A 22,856-nucleotide genomic window follows, 5' to 3' on the forward strand; every position below is an offset into this window, starting at 1 on the left:
CCTCTGCGTGCCGGCCTGATCACCCCTAACTGCTCCCCCTGCCAGCCTGGTCACCCATTACTGTCCCCCGTGCCGGCCTGGTCACCCCCAACTTCCCTCCCCACCAGCCTAGTTGCCCCTCACTGCCCCCCCTGCCAGCCTAATTGCCCCCAACTGCCGCCCCTGCTGGCCTGGTAGCCCCCAACTGCACCCAACCACCAGCCTGGTCACCTCTAACTGCCCCCCCTGCTGGCCTGGCCACCCCTCACAGCCCCCCTGCCGGCCTGGTCGCCCCACACAGCCTGCTTGTTCAGTCGTTTGGTTGTCCCTCACTAACCCCCCTGCCGGCCTGGTCATAGGCAGCCATCTTGTGAGGGTGTGAGGGTTAATTTGCATATTACCTCTTTATTATATAGGATAAGTGTTCCATTGATTGAGCTAATCAACTCTTATAAAGTTATTAACTGAAGTATTTTGAATAAGTTAGGGATTCTATTAAAGAATGTTTCAATCATATTTAGTCCCTATAGGGGAAAAATAACTAAATTTACTAATAAAAAAGGTATAATAAAACTATTGACCAGAGAAAGAATTTCTAATGTAGGTATACTACTAAGCTAATACTTCTTCCACGTAAGAATTCATGGTCTCAAACATAGCTGGGTCCCAAATGCTAACCAACAATCTTTCCATTTCCTCTGTTTTTCTGCTCTGCAAATATTTCATACGTTTACCATCCTCCTCAAGCTTTCAATCTCATCTCTTTTTTCATAACTCTCAAAAGATAACCTGATCTCCAATTTAAGAGAGTATAGAAGCCAACTGACATAAACTCAACATTTTATGTTCCCATCTGGACAACTCGGACCATATACAAATGTATCTGAACTCACCATCATATTTCTACCTTCAATTTTTAAGATGCCCCCCCCCCCCTAAATATTAAAACAAGGAGATAGCAACAAAAAAGCCCTGCTCTCCCTTCCTCATTTCTACCATGCCTCATTTCTACCAGGAGTTTGACTGCTCACTATGATGTACTCCTCTCTTTAAGGTTAGAGTAGAAAAAATTTTAAACAAAGATTTTTTTAAAATAACACCAGATTTAGAATATTCCTGTTCTCCAAAATTTTCAACTGTATTTTTAAATTACATGTTCAAATATAAAGGTAATTCTATAGTCTTTCTTAAAAAAATCATGAGATGATTCTAAATAAAAATGACATATATACAATTAATTTTATTTAGGTCTTTCATTGAGGACATGTTCTCCCCTAAAAGAGCAATTTCTACAAGAAAATATAGATATATATTTTCAAATAGATATGGATTCTTGGAGTGCATTTCAACACATTGGTTAATTAAAGCTTTTTCTTAAAGAAATTTAAAAGCAAGTCTCACTATCTTAGTCATCTCTGACAAAATACTATAGTTATAAAAGTGTGGTTAACAACATTACTTATATTCCTTTTCTTTTTAATATGTTTTTATTGATTTTTAGAGGGAGAGGAAGGGAGAAAGATAGAGAGATAGAAACATCGATGAGAGAGAAACATCATTTATCAACTGCCTCCTGTACGCACCCCTACTGGAGATTGAGCCCACAAGCTGGGCATGTACCCTGATCGGGAATCTAACCAGTGATATCTTGGTTCCTGGGTCGATGCTCAACTGCTAAGCCACCCCAGCTGGGCAACATTATTCATATTCTTAAATTGCTTCATTACCATTCATGCTAATCAAATACCCTTTACCATGGCTTAACCATGATTAGGAATTCTTTTAAATCAAGTTTTAGCGTCTAAATATATAGGGAAAAAAGCAAAATATATAAGTTATTGCTATTTTATTTAAAATTATTTTAATTTCAAATTATGGTGAGTAAAAAAATAAACTAAAAAGAATGGAGAAAATAAGAATAAAAGAAATAAGAAAAAGCAAAAAGAGAAAAACTAACTAGTTTTACCTCCTCTTCACTTTAGCCAATTCACTGTATTTATAATTCACTTTCTGTGTGAATTATCTGATTAATCACTGTTCAGAGTCCTTTATCCTTATACTTTAGTTTCTCTAGAGAGCAACAATACACATCAATATAGCTTCCTAAAGCTGTAGTAGGAAGCAAAACAGTATTTTCTCTAGTGTGTCATACTCAGAGCTTCATCTGATTTCCATAAAATATTTTCTTAATTATAAAATTAGTAAAATCTCTAAAACCCAGTTCGTAATTTTTCAACTCTACCTAATTCTTCTGCTTTTAGTGGAAGTGTATCATGAGGTGAAACTAAAACACTGAGAGAGAACAGTCAGTTAAAAAAATAAAATTAGGGTGTTGGGGGACTGGGTGAGAAAGGTGAAAGGATTAAGTAATAATAATCCTATATAATAAAAGCCTAATGCAAACTGTATGACTGGGAGTTCGACCGCTCACTGTGACGTGCACTGACCACCAGGGGGTGACATGGAACATGGCAGGTGTCAGCAATGCGGCGTTAGCAGCAGGTGGCAGTGGAAGCACTGCCGGCCCCAATGGGCCCCGACGAGAGCGGGACTGCGGCAGGATGGTGGAGCAGGTGAGCAGGTGGTGCCAGGCTGAGGCGGGTGCGAGCAGAGGCCCGATCGCTCCACAGACGGCAACCAGCGTCGGTGGCAGCGGAGCAGGGCTGCCACCAGGCTCCCAGGCGCTGAGGGAGCCAGGTGGGGTGCCCAGCCCTAATCAGTCGCCCTGCAGGCAGGATGGTGGAGCAGGTGAGGGGGCGGTGCCAGGCCAAGGCGGGGCTGTGAGGCTGGGGGTGCGAGGTGGGGCCCGATTCCTGCAGGCCACCATGAGGGACCCCCCACCTGTGCACGAATTCGTGCACCAGGCCTCTAGTAATAATAAAAAACAACAACTTACACACACAGACAACAATATGGTGGTTACCAGAGGGGAAGGTGGGTGGGGGGAAGTAGAAGAGGGTAAAAAGGAGGATAAATGGTGATCAAAGAAGGCTTTTATGAACACATAATACAATCTACAGACAATGCATTATAGAATTGTATACTGAAACCTATATAATTTTATTAACCAACTAGAGGCCTGGTGCACAAATTGATGCATGGGTGGGTCCCTCAGCCTGGCCAGTAATCAGGGCAGATCGGGGCCAATCAGGGCCGGCTGGCTGGCAGGAAGGGGCGGGATGTCATCCCAATAAATTCACAAAAATTAAAAGAACATTATGGTGTTTGCATATCTATATCTATCTATAAATATATATATATGTGTGTGTGTATATATGCCTAAGCGATCAAACGACGGGTGGCATTGACATGCACTGACCATCAGGGGCAGACGCTCAATCAGTGTGCTCCCACAGCCAACCTCCCGCAGCTGGCCAACCTCCTAAGGTTCCTCCCCCGGGCCAGCCAGTCCCCGATCACCAGGACCACACCCATGCATGAATTCATGCACTGGGCCTCTAGTACATATATAAAGGTAACCTTAGTAAAGAATATAAATAGGGAAAAAAACTATACTTCATTAACATAAGTAGGTAAATTGAAAATGCTGTTACTATTGCCCTCGATTCTTCTCACATATAAAATTCTGCTTTCAGGTATATATGTGACAGAACAATTCTTCTGTCCTCTTTCAGTATTTTATCTAAATACTGTACTATGTAAAAAAATTGAAATAATTTTGCTCAAAAATAATGATCTAGAAGTACTAAAAAAAATAGATGGAGCCTTCCATAGAATTGGTATTGTATAATCTGACTTTATAAAGAATACAAAGATGGTAGTTTACAGACTGATTTTATTTATTTATATATTTTTAATCCTCACCCAAGGATATTTTGCCATTGATTTTTAGAGAGAGTGAAAGAGAGAAAGACCGAGAGAAATATCGATTTAAGAGAAACACATTGCTTACTTGCCTCCTGCACGAGCCCGGACCAGGCAGGGCCTGGGCTGGGGAGGAGCCTGCAACCGATGTACATGCCCTTGACCAGAATCGAACCTAGGACCCTTCAGTCCACAGGCCGACGCTCTAGCCACTGAACCAAATTGGCTAGGGCTACACACTGTTTTTATTAAGAATATAAAACAGCCCTAGTTGGTTTGGCTCAGTGGATAGAGCATTGGCCTGCGGACTGAAGGGTCCCGGGTTCAATTCTGGTTAAGGGCATTGCTCAGGCTCAATCCCTAGTAGGGGGCATGCAGGATGCAACCAATCAATGATTCTCTCTCATCATTGATGTTTCTATCCTTCTCTCCCTCTCCCTTCCTCTCTGAAATCAATAAAAATATATTTAAAAAATATATATAAAATGTAACATACCCAGAGTTCGATTTCTTGATGTCTGTTCTACTGAATTACAACTCAAACACTTTTTTAGCTGTTATACCATTTAAAAATTACATTAGCAGCAACTGTAGTTGAAATATAAGTCATATTTATTCCTACCTGAGAACTCCATCTATTTGTTCTCTGGTGTAGCCTTTTCCATCACCACTACCAGACGTGCTGTCCTTTGTGCAATTAGGCTTGCTTTGATCAGCACTACCTGATGGTTTTCGGCAATGAGGGCTATTTCCAGCTGTGCTTCCATTTTTCATAATTATTTCCAATAGGGCTGTAGAAAGATACAAAAAAACACTATGTCTGTTTACATATATATGATCTCGAGAAGTTATAAAGTTGACAAATTAAGAATCATGTACTCCATAAAAATTCTCCATAGCATCTTTTTAAAGAGCAAGTGTTCCCTTAAGTATTTAACTGTTTACAGAACACTAATCATAATTTAAAAGTAGAATAACAAGAAATTTAAAACTAATACCTCAAAATTACTATCATTCAGTTACTTATGACACTTTTATTTGTCATATCATGATAAAACTACAGAATACCAAAGAAAAAGTAGTTGATAAGATTATCTACAAAGAAACAGAAATTAGACTTCCTATTTCTTCTTCAACAGCAACAATGGCAGCTAAAAGACACTGAAATAATATCTTCAAAATGCTCAGAAAGAGTAACTTTCAACTCAAGTTCTGCACTAATTTTCTAAAAATGCAGATTAGAAACATTTTTAAACAAAGAAGACCAAAAATTTTACTTCTAAGATTTCTAAAGGGTACTATAATATATTAGGCAGAAGAAAAATGCTTCTAGACAGACTGTAGAAGGGAATGGTGAGCAAATACTTTGATAAATGTATGAGTAAATATAAACACTAAGTCTATAAAATAATAATAGTATGTTTAGAATTTGATTTAAATACCGGTGGGTCATAAAAGAGAAGGTAGAGAGAATATATAAAATAAGATTGACCATATACATATTCATAATCGTTAAGATGGGAGGGTGATAGGGACTGATAATATTATTCCCTCTCCTATGAATGTGTGAAACTTTCCATAAGTTAAAACTATACATTAAAAAAACCCATGCCACTTCATACCTACTAGGACAGCGGTTCTCAAACTGTGGGTCGCAACCCCTTTGGGGGTCGAACGACCCTTTCACAGGGGTCACCTAAGACCATCGGAAAACATATATATAATTACATATTGTTTTTGTGATTAATCACTATGCTTTAATTATGTTCAATTTGTAACAATGAAAATACATCCTGCATATCAGATATTTACATTATGATTCATAACAGTAGCAAAATTACAGTTATAAAGTAGCAACGAAATAATTTTATGGTTGGGGGTCACTACAACATGAGGAACTGTATTAAAGGGTCGCGGCATTAGGAAGGTTGAGAACCACTGTACTAGGATGACTATAATAAAAAATATGGACAATAACAAGTGTTGGCAAGGATGTGGAAAACCTGGAATCCTAATATACTGTTGGCGAGAATGTAAAATATGTGGCAAGTTTGAAAAATCATTTGGTTGTTCTTTAAAAGATTAAATACATAGTTACCATTTGACCCAACAATCCTATCCCTGGGTATATACCCAAGAGAAATTAAAACATACATTTACACAAAAACTGGCTCACAAATGTTCATAACAGCATTTTTGATAACAGAAAAAAAAATGGAAACAATCCAAATGTCCATCAACTGATGAGTAGATAAATAAAATGCAATATGCCCAATGGAATATTATTTAACAATGAAAATATATGAACTACTGATATACACTACAACATAGATAAACCTTGAAAACATGCTAAGTGAAAAAGTCACCATATTGTTTAATTCCATATATATGAAATATATAGAACAGGGAAATTTACAGAGACAGAAAGTAGATTAGTCATTGCCAAGAGCTAGTGGGAAGGGAATAGTGGAATTAGGAAGAAATAAGGAGTGACTGCTAATGTGCAAGGGGTTTCCTTTTGAGGCAAATAAAATGTTCTAAAAGTGATGTAATGGTTGTATAACTCTGTGAATATAATAAAACCCACTAAATGGTATGTTTTAAAAAAAGTAATTGTATAGTATGTGAATTATATCTCAATAAAGCTTTTCTTATATAATAAAAGACTAATATGCAAATTGACCGAACAGCAGAACAACCGGTCACTATGACACGCACTGACCACCATGGGGCAGACACTAAATGCAGGAGCTGCCCTCTGGTGGTCAGTGTGCTCCCATAGGGGGAGTGCTGCTCAGTCAGAAGCTGGACTCCTGGCTGGCAAGTGCAGTGGCAGTGGCAGGGGCCTTACCTGCCTTTGCAGCAGCACTAAGGATATCAGACTGCTGGCTTAGGCCTGCTCCCTGCGGCCTAAGCCATCAATCGGACATCCCTCGAGGGCTCCCGGACTGCGAGAGGGCACAGGCCAGGCTGAGGGATCCCACCGCCAGTGCACAAATTTTCGTGCACTGGGCCTCTAGTATATATATAAAATCCTAGCAGTGTCATTGGTAAATTTGCAAATATATATATATATATATAAAACAGGGTGGGCAAACATAGGCTTACAGTTGCTAGTATGCAAAATTTTATTTTTATATTGCTATTTATTAATTGTTGTATTATTTATTTGTATTACAACTATTAACCTACTTTTGCCCACACACACACGCACACACACACACACATATACATATACATTGTATGAGAATTTCTTTCTACCATATTTTTCCCTAGCTAATGCATTTAAGAGGTCACCAAAGATATAAGAAATTGAGTTTTTGTAACAATCTAGTAGTAGATGGTACAGAAAGGCTCCTAATTAGACAATCTATTATTAACAAATTAAGTATAATATAATATACACTGAGTGGCCAGATTATTATGACCACCTGACGTTTATAGGCAAATTAGCTATAATTTCACGCTGAAGTTGCTAGAGGGCCAGGCCATTATAAATAGAGAAGCAGATTGTTTGCCATGACAGAGTGATTTTTTTCTGAAGATACGGGTAAACAATCTATATCTATCTATCTATCTATCTATCTATCTATCTATCTATCTATCTATATTATACAGGGTGTCCCCCCAAAATGTGTACACACTATAAAGGCAGTTTATTAAAATATTAAGAGGACTGGTGCACAAATTCAATCACAGGTGGGGTCCCTCGGCCTCGCTGGTGATCAGGGTTGTCTTGCCCATTCCCGATTGAGGTCGATTGGGGCCGGCCTGCTGGAGGGACTACAGGAGGTTGGCTGGCCACGGGAGGTTGGCTGTGGGAGTGCACTGACCACCAGGAGGCAGCTCCTGCGTTGAGCATCTGCCCTCTGGTGGTCAGTGCATGTCATAGTGACCGGTCGACCAGTTGTTTGGTCATATGGTCGCTTAGGCTTTTACATATATATAAAAATATACATATAAACATATATATACACATATATAAAATATATATATTTCATTTTCAATATGTAATAGAATCTACAGCTATCAGCTATTAAAGTGTGTATACATTTTGGGGGGGACATGCTGTAGTATATAGTCAGTTTTTAACTGCAGTTTCTTACTTAATGCAAACACAATGTTACCCTTGAGGTCAGAAGACTGCATGGTCCATGAGGTAGTGGTTCACAACTTTTAAATATGAAAAATTTTATGAGAATTCTAGAAGTAGACTGTGACAGCAACTTAAAATTTAAATCTCTGCAAATTCCCTCATAAAAACTGAGCAATTAAATAGAAAAATCAAAACCTCATGCACAATATTCCAAAATACAAGAAAGTGGGCACAACCCACCAATAGATCTATGTGGGTAGTACAAAGAAGACGATAGTAATAGGGCATTTGCCCTTCGACAGAACAAAAGAACTTCAAAATTACCAACGGGGACTCTATATACAGCACCACAGGCAAAATTAAGAAAAGTATATAAAAAGGAATGGGTTCTGCTCACTACAATAGAATGTGAGTGAACGGGTTCATAATAAACTCTTGCAGTGGTTCTCAACCTTCCTAATGCCGCGACCCTTTAATACAGTTCCTCATGTTGTGGTGACCCCCAACCATAAAATTATTTTCGTTGCTACTTCATAACTGTAATTTTGCTACTGTTATGAATCGTAATGTAAATATCTGATATGCAGGATGTATTTTCATGGTTACAAATTGAACATAATTAAAGCATAGTGATTAATCACAAAAACAATATGTAATTATATATGTGTTTTCCCATGGTCTTAGGTGACCCCTGTGAAAGGGTTGTACGACCCCCAAAGGGGTTGTGACCCACAGGTTAGCGACCCACAGGTTGAGAACCGCTGCTTTAGGGCATAGAACACTCCAATCACTACAAACTCTCAAAACTAAACACTCAAAGCTCTCTTCCAGAACAAAGCCACACTGAGGAGAAACTACAGGGAACAGGCCCCAGACTGAAGAGGACAGGGGTAATAGGAAAAAAGAAAAGAGAAACTCCACATAAAGTGGGGAAGGAGAAAAGAGTGAGGAGATCTTACATAATAAGGTGAAATATTTTCAACCATTACACAAAAAACGAAGGGTTTCTGTGTATTTAGAATGGCTAACTACACATAAAAATGTGTAAAAGAAAATGAAAGAAATAAAGTCTGAAACAAAGTTATTATAAGAAAAAAGAGAATAAGAATAAATAAATATCTAAAGACAATGAAAGCATACCACAAAGACTTGCTGACAAAACAGGTAAACACTATAACCTACTACTTCAAATCAAGCTGAAAACTTTAAGAACTTAGACATAATACAAAATGATAACATAAATTAGAATTAGGACAACCTCCAAAAGGACCTTTCTATAAGAAATAAAAATCAATTAAAAAAGAATAAATTAGAAGAAACAGGGAGTTATAAACATGACAGATATTATGTAACTAAAAAGTAAAAATTTTTAAATATAAAAGACAAAAATTTAAAAGAAAATGACAAATAATGAAGACAGTTAAAGAAGACTCAACATACATACAATAGAATGCCTGATGAAGAAAAACAAAACTTATATAACCATAATTGGAGAAAATGTTTCTGATATAAAAACAGAAACATCTGAAGCCATATAATGAAAGGGCAAATCACATACCTAAGAATACTGACCCAGATTAATGAACACCAAGCTATATTCTAATAAAATTACTGAACTTCTAGGCAAAAATATCAACTGACTTGTAAAGGAAAGAATAATAAGATTGCCATCAGATTTTGCTCATCTACAGTACTTGTATAAAATAACATACTTAGATAGCCAAAGAAAGAAAACTGGAGCCAAGGATTTTATATCTACCTAACTATAAGCACTAAGATGACAGATGAACTGTTTTCAACATTCCAGAACTTAGCATAATTCCCATAGGCCCTTCCTGGAAACCTATTAGTTGACAAGCTTCAGGATTCCAAAGTAATTAGAGATACATAGGGACTGATGGGGAGAATTAAATGTATAGTGATCTACAAAGATAAGACTAAATGATGATTAAAAGAGAGCGCAGATAGTATGTAGTGCTATGTTCTGACACTGTAAATAAGTTGAAATATTTTTTAAATGGTGGTCTTACTCTTTCTTTTTACTTGAAAAAAAATATTGGCTTTCTCTACCTTCCCTTCTCTTCCTTTTGGCAGCTGAGGCCTGGACCAAGGAAGGACTCATAGCCAAAACCAAGGCTGATTTTGATAGGGCCTGCACCAACGGGTTCAAGGAGGCAACTAATTATTTACAGAAGAAATTGAACAAGTAACTGAAGATAGCACGAGCCACATTTCTCACTGTCAGAGAATGGAATTACAAATATGGAAACGGAAAAGGCTAGAATGAACTCTGTGGTGAACTATAAAGGGAGGTGTATAAATCTCGTTTAGATATAAAAATTAACATAGATTAAATTAATGTAGATTAAATTACTATAGATATGTATATTCCCACATACAAACACATATAACACAGATATATACATACACATACATAGACATATATGTATTCATACATATATATATTTCCTAGCTCTGTCTCCTGAAGAGACCTAGCGGCATTCCTGTCCCAATGAGCTTATCTAGTGTCAGTATCTGTTTCCAAGTATCATTGTCCACTAAAAAGAATCAGGGCTCCTTAGAGAAACAACTGATTCCCAGAATAGAAAATAAAGTGGGGCTGAAATATCTTTTGTGCCATAAAGTAGAGATGCTGAAAGAATGATGAGGACATGTCAAAAAGACACAGGGCTCCTACTAAACCTGAGCATCAAAATAAATAATGATAGTAATGGGTTAAATAGGAATCCATAAATCCATACTAATAAATTGAATAGGCTGAATGCCAACTAATGAATTGTAGAAGGAATGATGGAATTAGCAACCATCAGCAATTTACCCAGGAAAGAATCATCAATGAATGTTAAAAGGAGTTGGTGAAAATATATTATGGAACAGAACATTTACAGAGTCTCAAAGTATTTCCCCACAAAATATTTATTAATTGTAAAGCGAAAGAAAAGTAAGTCTAGAGTGGAGAAACCTGGCATCACCAACTTCATCAAGTGACCAAAGTTAATCTCACTAGTAAGGACCAAATCAACATAATGTATTCCCTCACACATTACATTAAGAAACATCACTTCTATGGTATTTCTGCCAAAAACTGATATGTGGAAATGCCAAACATTGATTGAGGGACAAAGTAAAGAAGAGAAAAACTGTATTTGGAGAATAAAACATGCCCATAAATGCAACTTGTATCCTGTTTGCTATCCAAGACATAACTGAAAAAATTGGCAGACTTTGAATGAAGTACATACATTAATTTCATGAATCTGATGGTTATGTTGAGAGTGCCCTTGTCTTAGAAAATATACACTGAATTATTTAAGGGTAATAGGACATCATGTTTACAACTTACTCTTAGTTCAGGAAAAATATAATAACATTGTGTGTGGGAGTGGGGGGGGGGGGTGATACCAGGGAGGGAGAGAAGAAGTGCATGATAAAGCAAATGTGACCACATTTTATCCATTAGAAAGCCTGAGTAATATGCATATGGGAAGTCTGCACTCTTCTGTGACTTGTCTCTAAGTTTGAAATTATTTCAAAATTAAAAAAAAAAAATACAAAATGGTGAGGGAAATGGAGTATATGCAAAGACAATTTAACTGTTTTCAATAATTATGCCAGTAGGTAGTGTTGGTAATGTTACTCTGAAACTTTTATGTATATGATGTAGCATAAAGCAGATAGTTATGACATATCTATCCTTTACCATGGCCTTAAGAAACAATTATTACTATGGAAGGAATTGTTTCTGTACACTGAAAAAGCCCAGAAACAGTAAATAATTTAGTACCCACAGTACTCTTAATGCCAGATCATGATACTAAAAACCCCATTTTTCCACTAAAAGAAACTACGACTTATTGGAAATATAGTTGATTCCAATTTCTAGTACAGGAAATGTACTAAAGTAGCTCGAAACAATACTATATTGAAGAGCAAGGTAGTTACTAAAAACCACTGGGCGTGTGTCCAGTGCTCCAGAGCTAACCTAAAGGGGATCCCATTGCTTTTGGAAAATAAAAAGAATCAACTCCTTTCCTTGAAAACTTATCAAAGCAATCAAGCACTTATCCCACTTTTCCAATATGAATTATAGCACTGTGCAACTCTAAGACAGGTGAGGGGGAAGTGTCTCTTTATAGAAGTATTTCAGCTAAATACATTATTTTTTAAAATTATGAAGCCAGATATGAAAGTGGTTACATGTGTTTAGTATTTACAGGTGGCCACAAAGTTCCCTTGCATGCTAGTTAGAAGTTATCTGTACATTCCCTTTCATTCTTAGCACAAACATGTTTTTTTGTACACCTTCTATGTTAATAGCTATACGCTGAATACTACACTAAAGCAGTATCATATAGTAGTTTTAGATTTTCAAAAGCAATTATGATACTGAAAAGTTTTCTACAATTTCACACATAAAGATTCTGCTTAACAATGACTATGTTGCACATGCGCTCACACCAAACACTAGTTCCACAGAGTTAAAATTTGCACAAGTTCCATTACCTCTGGGTCTCAATATCCATTTCTGTCATCTTAAAAATGGAATCAGCAAGGTTTTCTCTATTAGTAATCACTGGAACCAATGCCTGAGAAGGTAATATAATTCAGTTCAAGTACTGCCAGAATTTTTAGTACATTGGATTTTCTTGATTTATTAAATATCTTAGCTATCACATGAAATCTCATTTACAATAATGTGCAGTATTACAAACATTGGTTGGGCAAATACAGTGATTATGAACCAGATTACATTTACTTTTGGTTTAAACTATTCAGCCTTATTTTATACATTCACTTTCTAGACATACTGCTTTGCCTGGAGTTTAATGTAATCTGCATTAAGTATACTCCATATTAAGAACCAGTGAAAGGCCCGGCCAGCGTGGCTAAGTGGTTGAGCATTGACCTATGAACCAGGAGGTCAAGGTTCAATTCCTGGTCAGAGCACATGCCCAGGTTGTGGACTTGATCCTGTGTGGCATGCAGGAGGCAGACAATCAATGATTCTCTCTCATCACTGATGTTTCTATCTGTCTCTCCTTCCTTCCTCTCTGAAATCAATAAAACTATATTTTGTAACAGTGAAAAGTATATACAATATTAAAAATATTTATGTGGATATCCAGAAGTGAAAAACCAAGGTCTGATTTTTATTTTTTGCATTTTATAAATATAATTTTGGGTCCATTAAGCAGACATCTCTATATATAATCCTGGATGAGCAACATATATAGCCCCTGGATCCTCCTTCCCTCCTTTATTCTCAACCTCTTCAAAATCTCCTGCATTCACTGAAAAAGGCACTTGAGTCACCCATTCCATGGGCCTCATTCTGGACCCAATTATCACCCAATGTGTGAAATCTTTATTTTAGATGAAAATTATTTAACACTGTTAAAACACCAGAATTGCAAACGGAATACCATAACAAAAACTCATCATCTAGATTTAACAAATATAATAATTGGGTCATATATGCTCCAAATTTTTTAATGAAATAAATATTACAGATATATTTGAAACCTCCTTTGTTCCCATCTAAAATCTCATTTTTCTCCCTCATTCCATAGATAATTATATTTCTAGAGGTGACAGTATATTCCCATTCAGAATTTATACTTTTACTACATACATGTGTATTATTTTACATCTTAAAATGTGCATATATTGTGTGGTGTAAGGACTGAAAACTAGATCTATGTAAGAGACTAAAGGGGCCAGAACAGCCCAAGCTTCTATTAACACATTGTATGCAGGAAACGTGTTTACACGTTTTACGTATTTATACGTTCTACCAGTGTAGCAGAGCTCGGGACACGTATTAATACGTTTTTTATAGACTAGCGGTAGAATGCGGGTAACGTATAAATACGTAAACTAAAGTTATCGTAATTTTACTGAGTGTTGCCATTTGCGCAAAAAATTAGCAAAAATGGCCCGCGCCACCTGTTAGCGCACGATAAAAACTACCCGCAAACAATGTGTTAAAAAATTGCATATGACATAGGTTGGTTTAGATATAGCCAGGAAAAGATGAACTGAGTGTTTAATAAAAAGTTAGGGGATAACTGAACACCCATTTTAAAAAAAACTAGAGGCGCGGTGAACGAAATTTGTTCGGGGGGGGGCGGGGCGGGGTGGTGGAGGTGGTTCATCAGCCCAACCTGCACCCTCTCCAATCCGGGACCCCTTGGGGGATGTCCGACTCCCAGTTTAGGCCCGATCTCTTCACAATTGGGACTGCTGGCTCCTAACTGCTCACCTGCCTGCCTGCCTGATCACCCCTAAATGCTTTCCCCTGCCAGCCTGATCACCCCTAACCACCTCTGCCTCGGCTCCTGCCACTGTGGCTTTGTTCGGAAGGACACCCGCAAGATCTCCAGTCTATCTGGTATAATTAGCATATTACCCTTTTATTAATATAGGTAATCCTGAAAAATAATATCTAAAGGATTAATTGAAAGAGCAAAATTTCAAAATTTTAGAAAAAAATTTTAACAGTAGAAATTGATTTCTTAAACCAAGTACAAAATGCACAAAACACAGAAGAAAATACTGCAAAGTTTAGTTATATTAAAATTGGAAACATTTATATGAAAACACACCATAAAAGAGGGGGAAAGACTAGTTATGAATTAAAAGAAGCACTTGCTACACATATATCAATAAAGGATGAGTATTCACAATACGGAATAGTCCTACAAGCTAGTAAGAAAGACATAAAAAATATAGTAGGAATTAATGGGCAAATGGCTGAAATAGGCAAGTCATAGAAGAGGAAGCTGGAATGGCCAATAAAAAAAAGACAGATATTCAAATAAATTAAAACAAAATTTAACGTTCTTCATCTTGGAGCATGTAAAATGTAAAAGCCTGACAATTTAAAATGTTGGAAAGAAAAGGGAAAATTAGTATTGCCATTTGGAAAATAATTAGCCCATCTCTAGAGAAGCAGGAATTCATACATGTATGACTCAGTTATTCCACTTTTAGATTAGACCAGCCGTGGGCAAACTACAGCCCGAGGGCAGGATCCGGCCCATTTGAAATGAATAAAACTAAAAAAAAAAAAAGACCGTACCCTTTTATGTAATGATGTTTACTTTGAATTTATATTAGTTCACACAAACACTCCATCCATGCTTTTGTTCCGGCCCTCCCGTCCAGTTTAAGAACCCACTGTGGCCCTCGAGTCAAAAAGTTTGCCCACCCCTGGATTAGACCCTAGAAAAATTCTGGCAGATGTGTTCATGAAGATATTCACAGCGATGTGTATTGTTATATAGAAAAATTATAAATGACCTACCCATGGAGTAATGGATAAGTTGTGCCATTTACTTATTACTGAATTCTGTACAATAGCAAAAGGTAATGAATTCATATTCATTTAAAATTAAAAATAAAAGGATCAAAAAAAAAAGCAAGTTACTCGAAGGTCTGTTTTTATTTAATAATTTTCTGTCACACGCCTGTTATATATCATGTCCATCGTTGGCAGAATCTAAAATAAGAACACATAATTTGAAAAACAAATCCCTGCCCCCTCACAAACTAGAAGTGACTTTTATTTGTGTGATTACAGAATTAATGTGGCTCACCAGCCCTGGCCAGGTGACTCAGATGTTTCTCCCTCAAAAATAAAATAAATTTTAAAAAATTTTAAATAAATAAATATAGTTTAAGAAACAAATGTAATTTACTTCTGCTTGCTGACATTATTTTTCCAGAATATTTATATTTCTTATGTAGTAGCTACTGAGGTATATATATCAATCCTTTCAAACATAAACTAAACACATAATATGAAAATATTTGAAAGCTGTAAATTTGTTTCACTAAGATGTTCACTGCAATAAATAAATTGTAAAATAATATTCTCAACTAAAAACATAGAAAGCAATAATATCCTAGATCCATTTGAAGATTCAGTTTTTCCTCAAGGAAAACTCTTGCCAATTTTTAAAAGTGTTTTATCAATCAGACTTCTTACCCAGCAAGAATAAAATGTACAGAGGACAAAGATTCTGGAATTTAGTTTCATATTTTTCCATTCACAGTATAAGAATAATGAACATTGAAATGCAATGTTTTCTTTTGCCCATCTTACTATGAAAACCCTGAGTCAAACTCTGAGGTATAAGGGTTTTTTTGTTTGTTTGGTTTTTAAAGAATATATTTTTATTGATTTCAGAGAGGAAGGGAGAGGGAAAGAGAGATAGAAACATCAATTATGAGAGAGAATCACCAACTGGCTGCCTCCTGCACGCCCCCTACTGGGGCACATGCCCTTGATCAGAATCGAACCTGAGAGCCCCTTTAGTCAGCAAGCCAACGCGCCACACTCTGAGCCAAACCAGTTAGGGGTCTGAGTTATAAGGGTTTGATGGTAGTCTAGAATAAGTGAAATTCAGAAATAAAAATATACAATTTCATTTTAACCAGTAGCTTCAATTTCCTTATACACTAAACATTTTACCAGGAGCTTACAAAAGTGTACCTGACCTTTCCCCCCTCTTAAATCTTAAATTATTCCAATAAACATCATCTAAAAATATTCAATGTAAAATACACTTTGCTAAGTATTTACACATAATTTATTTCAGCTAATGTTTACATCAATCCTGTGATGTAATCTTCATTTTACACATAACTAAACAAGGCTTAGAGAAACTAAGTAACTTGTCCCTAGTTACAAAGTTGTCAAAGGCAAAGTCTGCATCTGAACTAAGGTTTTCAGACTACACCACAACTGTATACTATCACTTTATTTGGTAATTACATCCACTGCCTTATAATACATTGTACTACTTTCACTTTATATTTCTTAATTTTTCCTAAGTTCATGTCTTTAAGAGCAACAATTGTTTTGTGCTTTAATATCTTACAGTATGCCTTTAGTTTGTTGATTCAAGTTGCTTGTATGACAGAAGAATGTCAGACTACAAGTTGAAAAATTCTCAGGGCCTCACACTTGTAAAATAAAAATGATACCAAAATAATTGAGTGCTTACTGTGAATGCTTTCCATGTATTAACTCATTTAATCCTCACAACAGCCCTATGAAATCAGTACATTATTATCCCAGAGGAAAAAGATAAAGGCTAGAGAGGTTCTCTAACTTGCCCTAGATTTAGGTTACAAGTTAGTAGGTGGAGAAGCTAGGTTTCAAAAGCCACGGTATTGTCTCAAGTGCACCTTTACTTGCTTCAAGTTCAAACTATCCCTCTAGGACAGTGGTTCTCAACCTTCTGGCCCTTTAAATACAGTTCCTCCTGTTGTGACCCAACCATAAAATTATTTTCATTGCTATTTCATAACTGTAATGTTGCTACTGTTATGAATCGTAATGTAAATATCTGATATGCAGGATGATCTTAGGCGACCCCTTTGAAAGGGTCGTTCAACGGCCAAAGGGGTTGTGACCCACAGGTTGAGAACCGCTACTCTAGGACTAGATAGTGACTAAATGAAATGTATTCATACTGTAGGGAGAATAAAAATATTTAACTCTGGGCACTGATTTCTTAGATACGACACCAAAAGCACAGGCAATAAAAGAAAAATAGACAAATGGGACTATACCAAACTTAAAAACTTTTGTGCATAAAAGGACACAATCAAGAGAGTGAAACACAACCTACGGAATAGAAGAAAAAATTGCAAATCCTGTATCTGATAAGGAGTTAATATCCAGATTTTTTATGAAGAACTCCTATAATTAAAAAAATAGCCCAATTAAAAAATGGGCAAAGGTCTTGAACAAACATTTCTCTAAAGATGATATACAAATGGCCAACAAGCGTATAAAAAGATGTTCAACACCACTAATCCTAAGAGAAATGCAAATCAAAACCACAATGAGATATCACCTCACACTGGTCAGGATGGGTACTATACAACAACAAAAAACAGGCAAAGAGAAAATAAGTGTTGATGAAGATGTGGAGAAAATGGAACTCTGGTGCACTGTTGGTGGGAATGTAAAATGGTGCAACTTCTATGGAAAACAGTATAGCAGTCCCCCCAAAAGTAAAAATAGCACTTTCAATATAATCCAGCAATTCCCTTTCTGCATATACACTGAGTGGCCAGATTATTACGACGACCTGACGTTTGTAGGCAAATTAGCTATAATTTTGCGCTGAAGTTGCTAGAGGGCCAGACCATTATAAATAGGGAAGCAGGTTGTTTATCACGACAATAGAAGTGATTATTTTCTGAAGATATGGGTAAACAACACGATTATTTTCTGAAGATATGGGTAAACAACAGCCTTTGAACATGGGATATATACACACACTGAGTGGCCAGATTATTACGACCACCCCATCAGTACTTTGTTGGACCACCTTTTGCCTTCAATACTGTGGCGATTCTTCTTGGCATTGACTCCACGAGATGTTGAAAGGTGATGTGAGGAATCTGACACCATGCCTGATGAATACCACTGTCCAGTTCTGTGAAATTTGATGGTTGTGGAACCAGCTGCCTGATGGCTCTTTTAACTTTGTCCCACAAATGCTCAATTGGATTGAGATCTGGTGATTGTGGGGGCCACCCAAGCAAGGTAATAAAGTCTCCCTCATGTTTTTGAAACCACTCCTGCACAATATGAGCACCGTGGAGTGGCACATTGTCTTGTTGGAAGAAGCCATCTCCATTGGGATACGCCATCAACGTGATAGGATGAACCTGATCAGCAACGATACTTAGGTATGTTGTGCTATTCAGATGTTGTTCCACATGAATTCAAGGGCCCAAATCATGCCAGGAAAACATGCCCCAAACCATAACACTGCCCCCACCAGCTTGAAGGGTTGTACTCATGCATGTGGGGTGCATGCTTTCATGCTGTTTCCGCCAAATTCTCACTCTGCCATCTGCATGATGCAACTGGAAACGTGATTCATCGGACCACATGACTTTTTTCCAATGCTCGACTGTCCAATCCTTGTGTTCCTGTGCGAATTGGAGACGTTTTATCTTGGTAACTGCAGACAGCAAAGGTGTTTGAACAGGCCTTCGGCTTCCATATCCCATACGATGCAGTGTATGGCTAATTTGCCTACAAACGTCAGGGGGTCATAATAATCTGACCACTCAGTGTATTCCCAAAAAAATCGAAAGCAGGATCACAGAGGTATCTGCACTCCCATGCTCATAGCAGCAGTATTCACAATAGTCAAAATATAAAAACAATATAGGTGTCTATTGACAAATAAATGGATAATGAAAATGTGGTACACACACGCAATGGAAGATTGTGCAACTTTTAAAAAGAAAATCCTACCACATACTACAGCATAGATGAACCTGAAGGACATCATGCTAAGTGAAATAAGCCGGTTAAAAAAAGGCATGTCCTCGAATAACATTGTTTTGCTCAACTTCATTTTATTATAAGGTGATGAGATGCAATAGGAACTTAATTTTTAAAAAAATATTTATTTTTTTTTAAGAGAAAGAGGGAGAGGGAGAGGAAGAGAAACATCGATGTGAGAGAGAAACATCGATCAGCTGCCTCCTGATTACCTCCTACTGAGATCAAGCCTGAAACCCGGAATGTGCCCTAACTGGGAATGGAGCCAGCAACCTATAGGTGCACTGGACTACACCCAACCAACTGAGCCACACCAGCAAGGGCAGGAACTAAATTTTTGTTTATATGAATTAGCCTGTGGCAAATTTGCTTTCATTATACATCCTTTTGGTTAAAGTCACAGAACATATGGACTAAGTTAAGTGAGGAATTGCTGTATATAATTCCACTTCTATAAAGTATCTAAAGTGGTCAAATTTTAAAAGAAAATAGAATGGTGGTTGCCAGAGGATGGTGGGTAGGGAAAATGGAAAGCTGTTTAACTGAGTTAAACAGCTTTCCATAGAGTTTCAGTTCTGTAAGATGGAAAATTCTGGATATTTGTTGCACCACATGGTGAAAATGGTCAACATTGCTAAACTGCACACTGAAAGATGGTTAAAAAGGTAAATTTTAAGTGTTTTTTGCCAAATTAAAAAATATTAATTCTTTTCTTTCACTTCCCTTTCCTGTCCTCTCTGGTATAGTATTCAATAGCAATATAATGAAAGGACAGAGAAAAACAAAGAATACAAGTGCTTCAACAATGTAGAAACAAATTAAGAGAACTCCACATTCTCATTATCAATTTTCTTCTTAACCTGGAAACACCTTAAGTTGCCACTGAAATATTATCCTATTAGGGGCCCTGTACACGAAATTCATGAATGGGTAGGGTTCCTAGGCCTGGCCAGCGATCAGGGCCTATCAGAGCCTTCAGGCTGCCAGCTGGGGCCTTCCTTCGTTTCCCGCCACCCCCTGGTGGTCAGTGCATGTCATAGTGAGCGAGCAAACTCCGGGTGGACAATTTGCATATTAGGCTTTTATATATAGATTGCAAGGCACTACAGTGTAGCATTTATAGGCCTTTTGGAGCTAGAAAGCACAAGTCCTATTCTGACTTTGCTACTAATTACTATGTAGCCTTGTGTAAGATATTCTCATTCATTCATTTATTCATCCACCCATCCACCCATCCATCAAAAAGACAGTTTGTTTCCATATGGGTAAACCTGTTCAAACGAATCCGGGACCTCTACGCAGGCTTGTTCTGAAGAATGAATGAAGTAATTCATATGAAACACTGGGCACATGGTCTGGCACTTTGTAAATGCTCAATAAACATTGCTATGATTGGTACTTTAAAGCCTAGGACACGAACAGGGTGACTTCAACTAAGAGCCCAGTACTCTGTTCCTTAGAGACCTGCCTCATTTGTGGATAATCATGGTGCTATCAAATCAGATACTATTTTGCAAATCATTACGGACGCTTTATCACTCCTGTCAAATGTGTGCTCCTCTCCTCTCCCGGGAAAAGCACTGTCATCTCGGGGATTGGAGAATGTTTGCTTTGGGAACAATGTTTACCCAGAGGTGCTGGAGCCCGAGACTTGCACAGGAGCGACTCGGGTTCCCAGTTCCCTTCCCTCCCGCGCCTAGGCCCTCTTTGGGGGCGAGGAGGGGGCAGGGGGGCCGCACAGCCCAGCACCTGGAGCACCCACTCCGGGCAGGCTGGGCGGACCAGGCCGGCTCCCAGGGACGTTCTCCTGGGAGAATGGAGCCAGGCGTCCCGAAAACGGCCCGGGGAGCCGGCAACGCTCGCCGGTGGCTGAGGGCGGGCACTCGCAGGCCGCTGGTGCCGGGGGCTCGGGCAGCCCGGCCCGGCCAGTGCCCAGCCCGGACGGTCGGGGCCCGGGCGGAAGGGGTGAAGGGATGCTCCTCCCGGTGTCCCCGGACGGTCGGTCGGGCCCGGCGGGAGGGGGGAAGGGATGCTCCTCCCGGCGTCCCCCGAGGGTCGGGCGGGTGGGGGCAGGGCCGGGGTCGGGGGGAGGGGGCAGGGCCGGGGCCTCACCGCGGGCCGCGGGCAGCGGGTACAGCTTCTCGGCCTTCTGCAGGAAGCGCCGGGCCTTGTCGCGGTCGCCGGCGTCCAGGGCCTCCCGGGCGATCTCCACACACTTCTCCGCCTCGTCCCGGTTCCCCTCCATGGCTGCCCGGCGCCTCCTTCCGCTTCCTCCGGGAGCGCGGTCAGGGCGGAAGCCGCCGCGGCGGCCGAGGAGGGCCGAGGAGGCAGGCCGGCCGGGCGGGGGTGTGCGGGGAGGAGCCCGCACGGCGGCTCGCGGCTCCGCCTCCTCGCGGCGGCCCCCCCGCCCCGCGCGGGTCGCTAGGCGCGAGCCTCAGCCCCTCGGCGCCCTGCGCGCGGCGCCCGCGGGCTCCCGGCCCAGCACCCGCGGCCGGACGGCGCCCGCACTGGCCGCGCCGAGCCCCGGGCCGCCCCACGCTGGCCGCAGCCCGCCGTCCAGGGCCGGGTGGACAGATGGGAGGTGGGGATGGTTTTCAAGGAAATTCCCGGAGGTCGAGGGCCCCGGCGGGGGGCGCGGTCCGGGGCCGCCCGTCAGCCCCGCCGCAGCGCTTCCGCAGCAGGTGCAGGGACGCGGCGGAGCGTGGCTGGAACTAAGCCGGCGCTTTACCTGCCTCGTTTCAGCCAAGCACCCTTTTCCCTGACCCAGATTCCACCCCGTTGTCTCTTGGGACGTCAGGGAGGTTCAGAGCCAACTGTGTGCAATCCTTCTGGTCTTGACCCCAATTCCTTTATGCCCAGAACAAGACAGGAACCAGCTTTAGGGGAAGGTATCACCCTCACAGAAGAAAACTACTTGCTTCCCTCCCTAATCTCGTTTTCATGACGTTGCCAGCGAAATGTTGGTCTCCTGTGGAGGGGCCCAACGGATTGTTTGGCAAAGTCGTAACCCAAATTTTAAAAGGTTAAGACAACTTGCCAGAAACCAAAGGTCAAAATACCCCACTCAACCCAATCACAAAATAACCATTTCTACAATGTTCACTCAAGCTATTGTTACCCTTGTTGGACCTACCAAAATTCAGGCAAGGCTTCGATTCTCTCTGTAAAGTGCAATAGTATTCCCCAAAGATGTTACCAAGTATCGAATGATTGAATTCAGCTTTCTATACTGAGCAGCACAGAAAGCATTATATGAAGTCTAAACTGAAAGTTCCTTTTGTGCGGGGAGCTAATACAGGATTTGCCTGCCTCCCTCCTCCCCCCAAGTCCATCGCAGCCATACTGCAGTGCAGAGCTGTCACACACAGCAGGTTTGGACAACATGCAAACTGAGATGGACAAAGAGCCTAAAAACCTTGTCCCATTCCAGGTCCTGCAAGTTTTAAAATCTTTAATAGCTAATTACACAATATTAATTTACAGTTTGGCCTGCTGTTTATATAGACAATTACGTTTAATTTCTGGAGAAGATATATGCTTAAGTTATTGATGGATGAGAGACCTATTCAAAAGAAAGGCGTTTCTATTACAATCAAGCAAATTTAAAAACACAAC

At 39.4% G+C, this 22,856-nt stretch overlaps 1 protein-coding gene across 2 annotated transcripts in view; it reads right to left on the minus strand.

Annotated features, from left to right (window-relative positions):
- The window catches only part of DNAJB14 (DnaJ heat shock protein family (Hsp40) member B14), a 44,796-nt gene extending 23,218 nt beyond the window's left edge, over positions 1 to 21,578 (minus strand). The window contains exons 1-3 of one of the 2 annotated variants that reach the window (XM_036340667.1): positions 21,354 to 21,478; positions 12,425 to 12,507; positions 4,427 to 4,595 (exon numbers count right to left, since the gene is read on the minus strand). In XM_036340667.1, the coding sequence (XP_036196560.1) occupies positions 4,427 to 4,578 (152 nt within the window). In that variant the 5' untranslated portion in view covers positions 4,579 to 4,595; positions 12,425 to 12,507; positions 21,354 to 21,478. Of the gene's footprint in view, positions 1 to 4,426; positions 4,596 to 12,424; positions 12,508 to 21,353 lie in introns of both variants that reach the window. The other variant, XM_036340659.1, reaches the window with a different exon arrangement.
- Between the last annotated feature and the right edge of the window lie 1,278 nt (positions 21,579 to 22,856).

Source organism: Myotis myotis, unplaced genomic scaffold (assembly GCF_014108235.1).
Source record: "Myotis myotis isolate mMyoMyo1 unplaced genomic scaffold, mMyoMyo1.p scaffold_m19_p_1, whole genome shotgun sequence".
Taxonomy (NCBI): Eukaryota; Metazoa; Chordata; class Mammalia; order Chiroptera; family Vespertilionidae; genus Myotis; species Myotis myotis.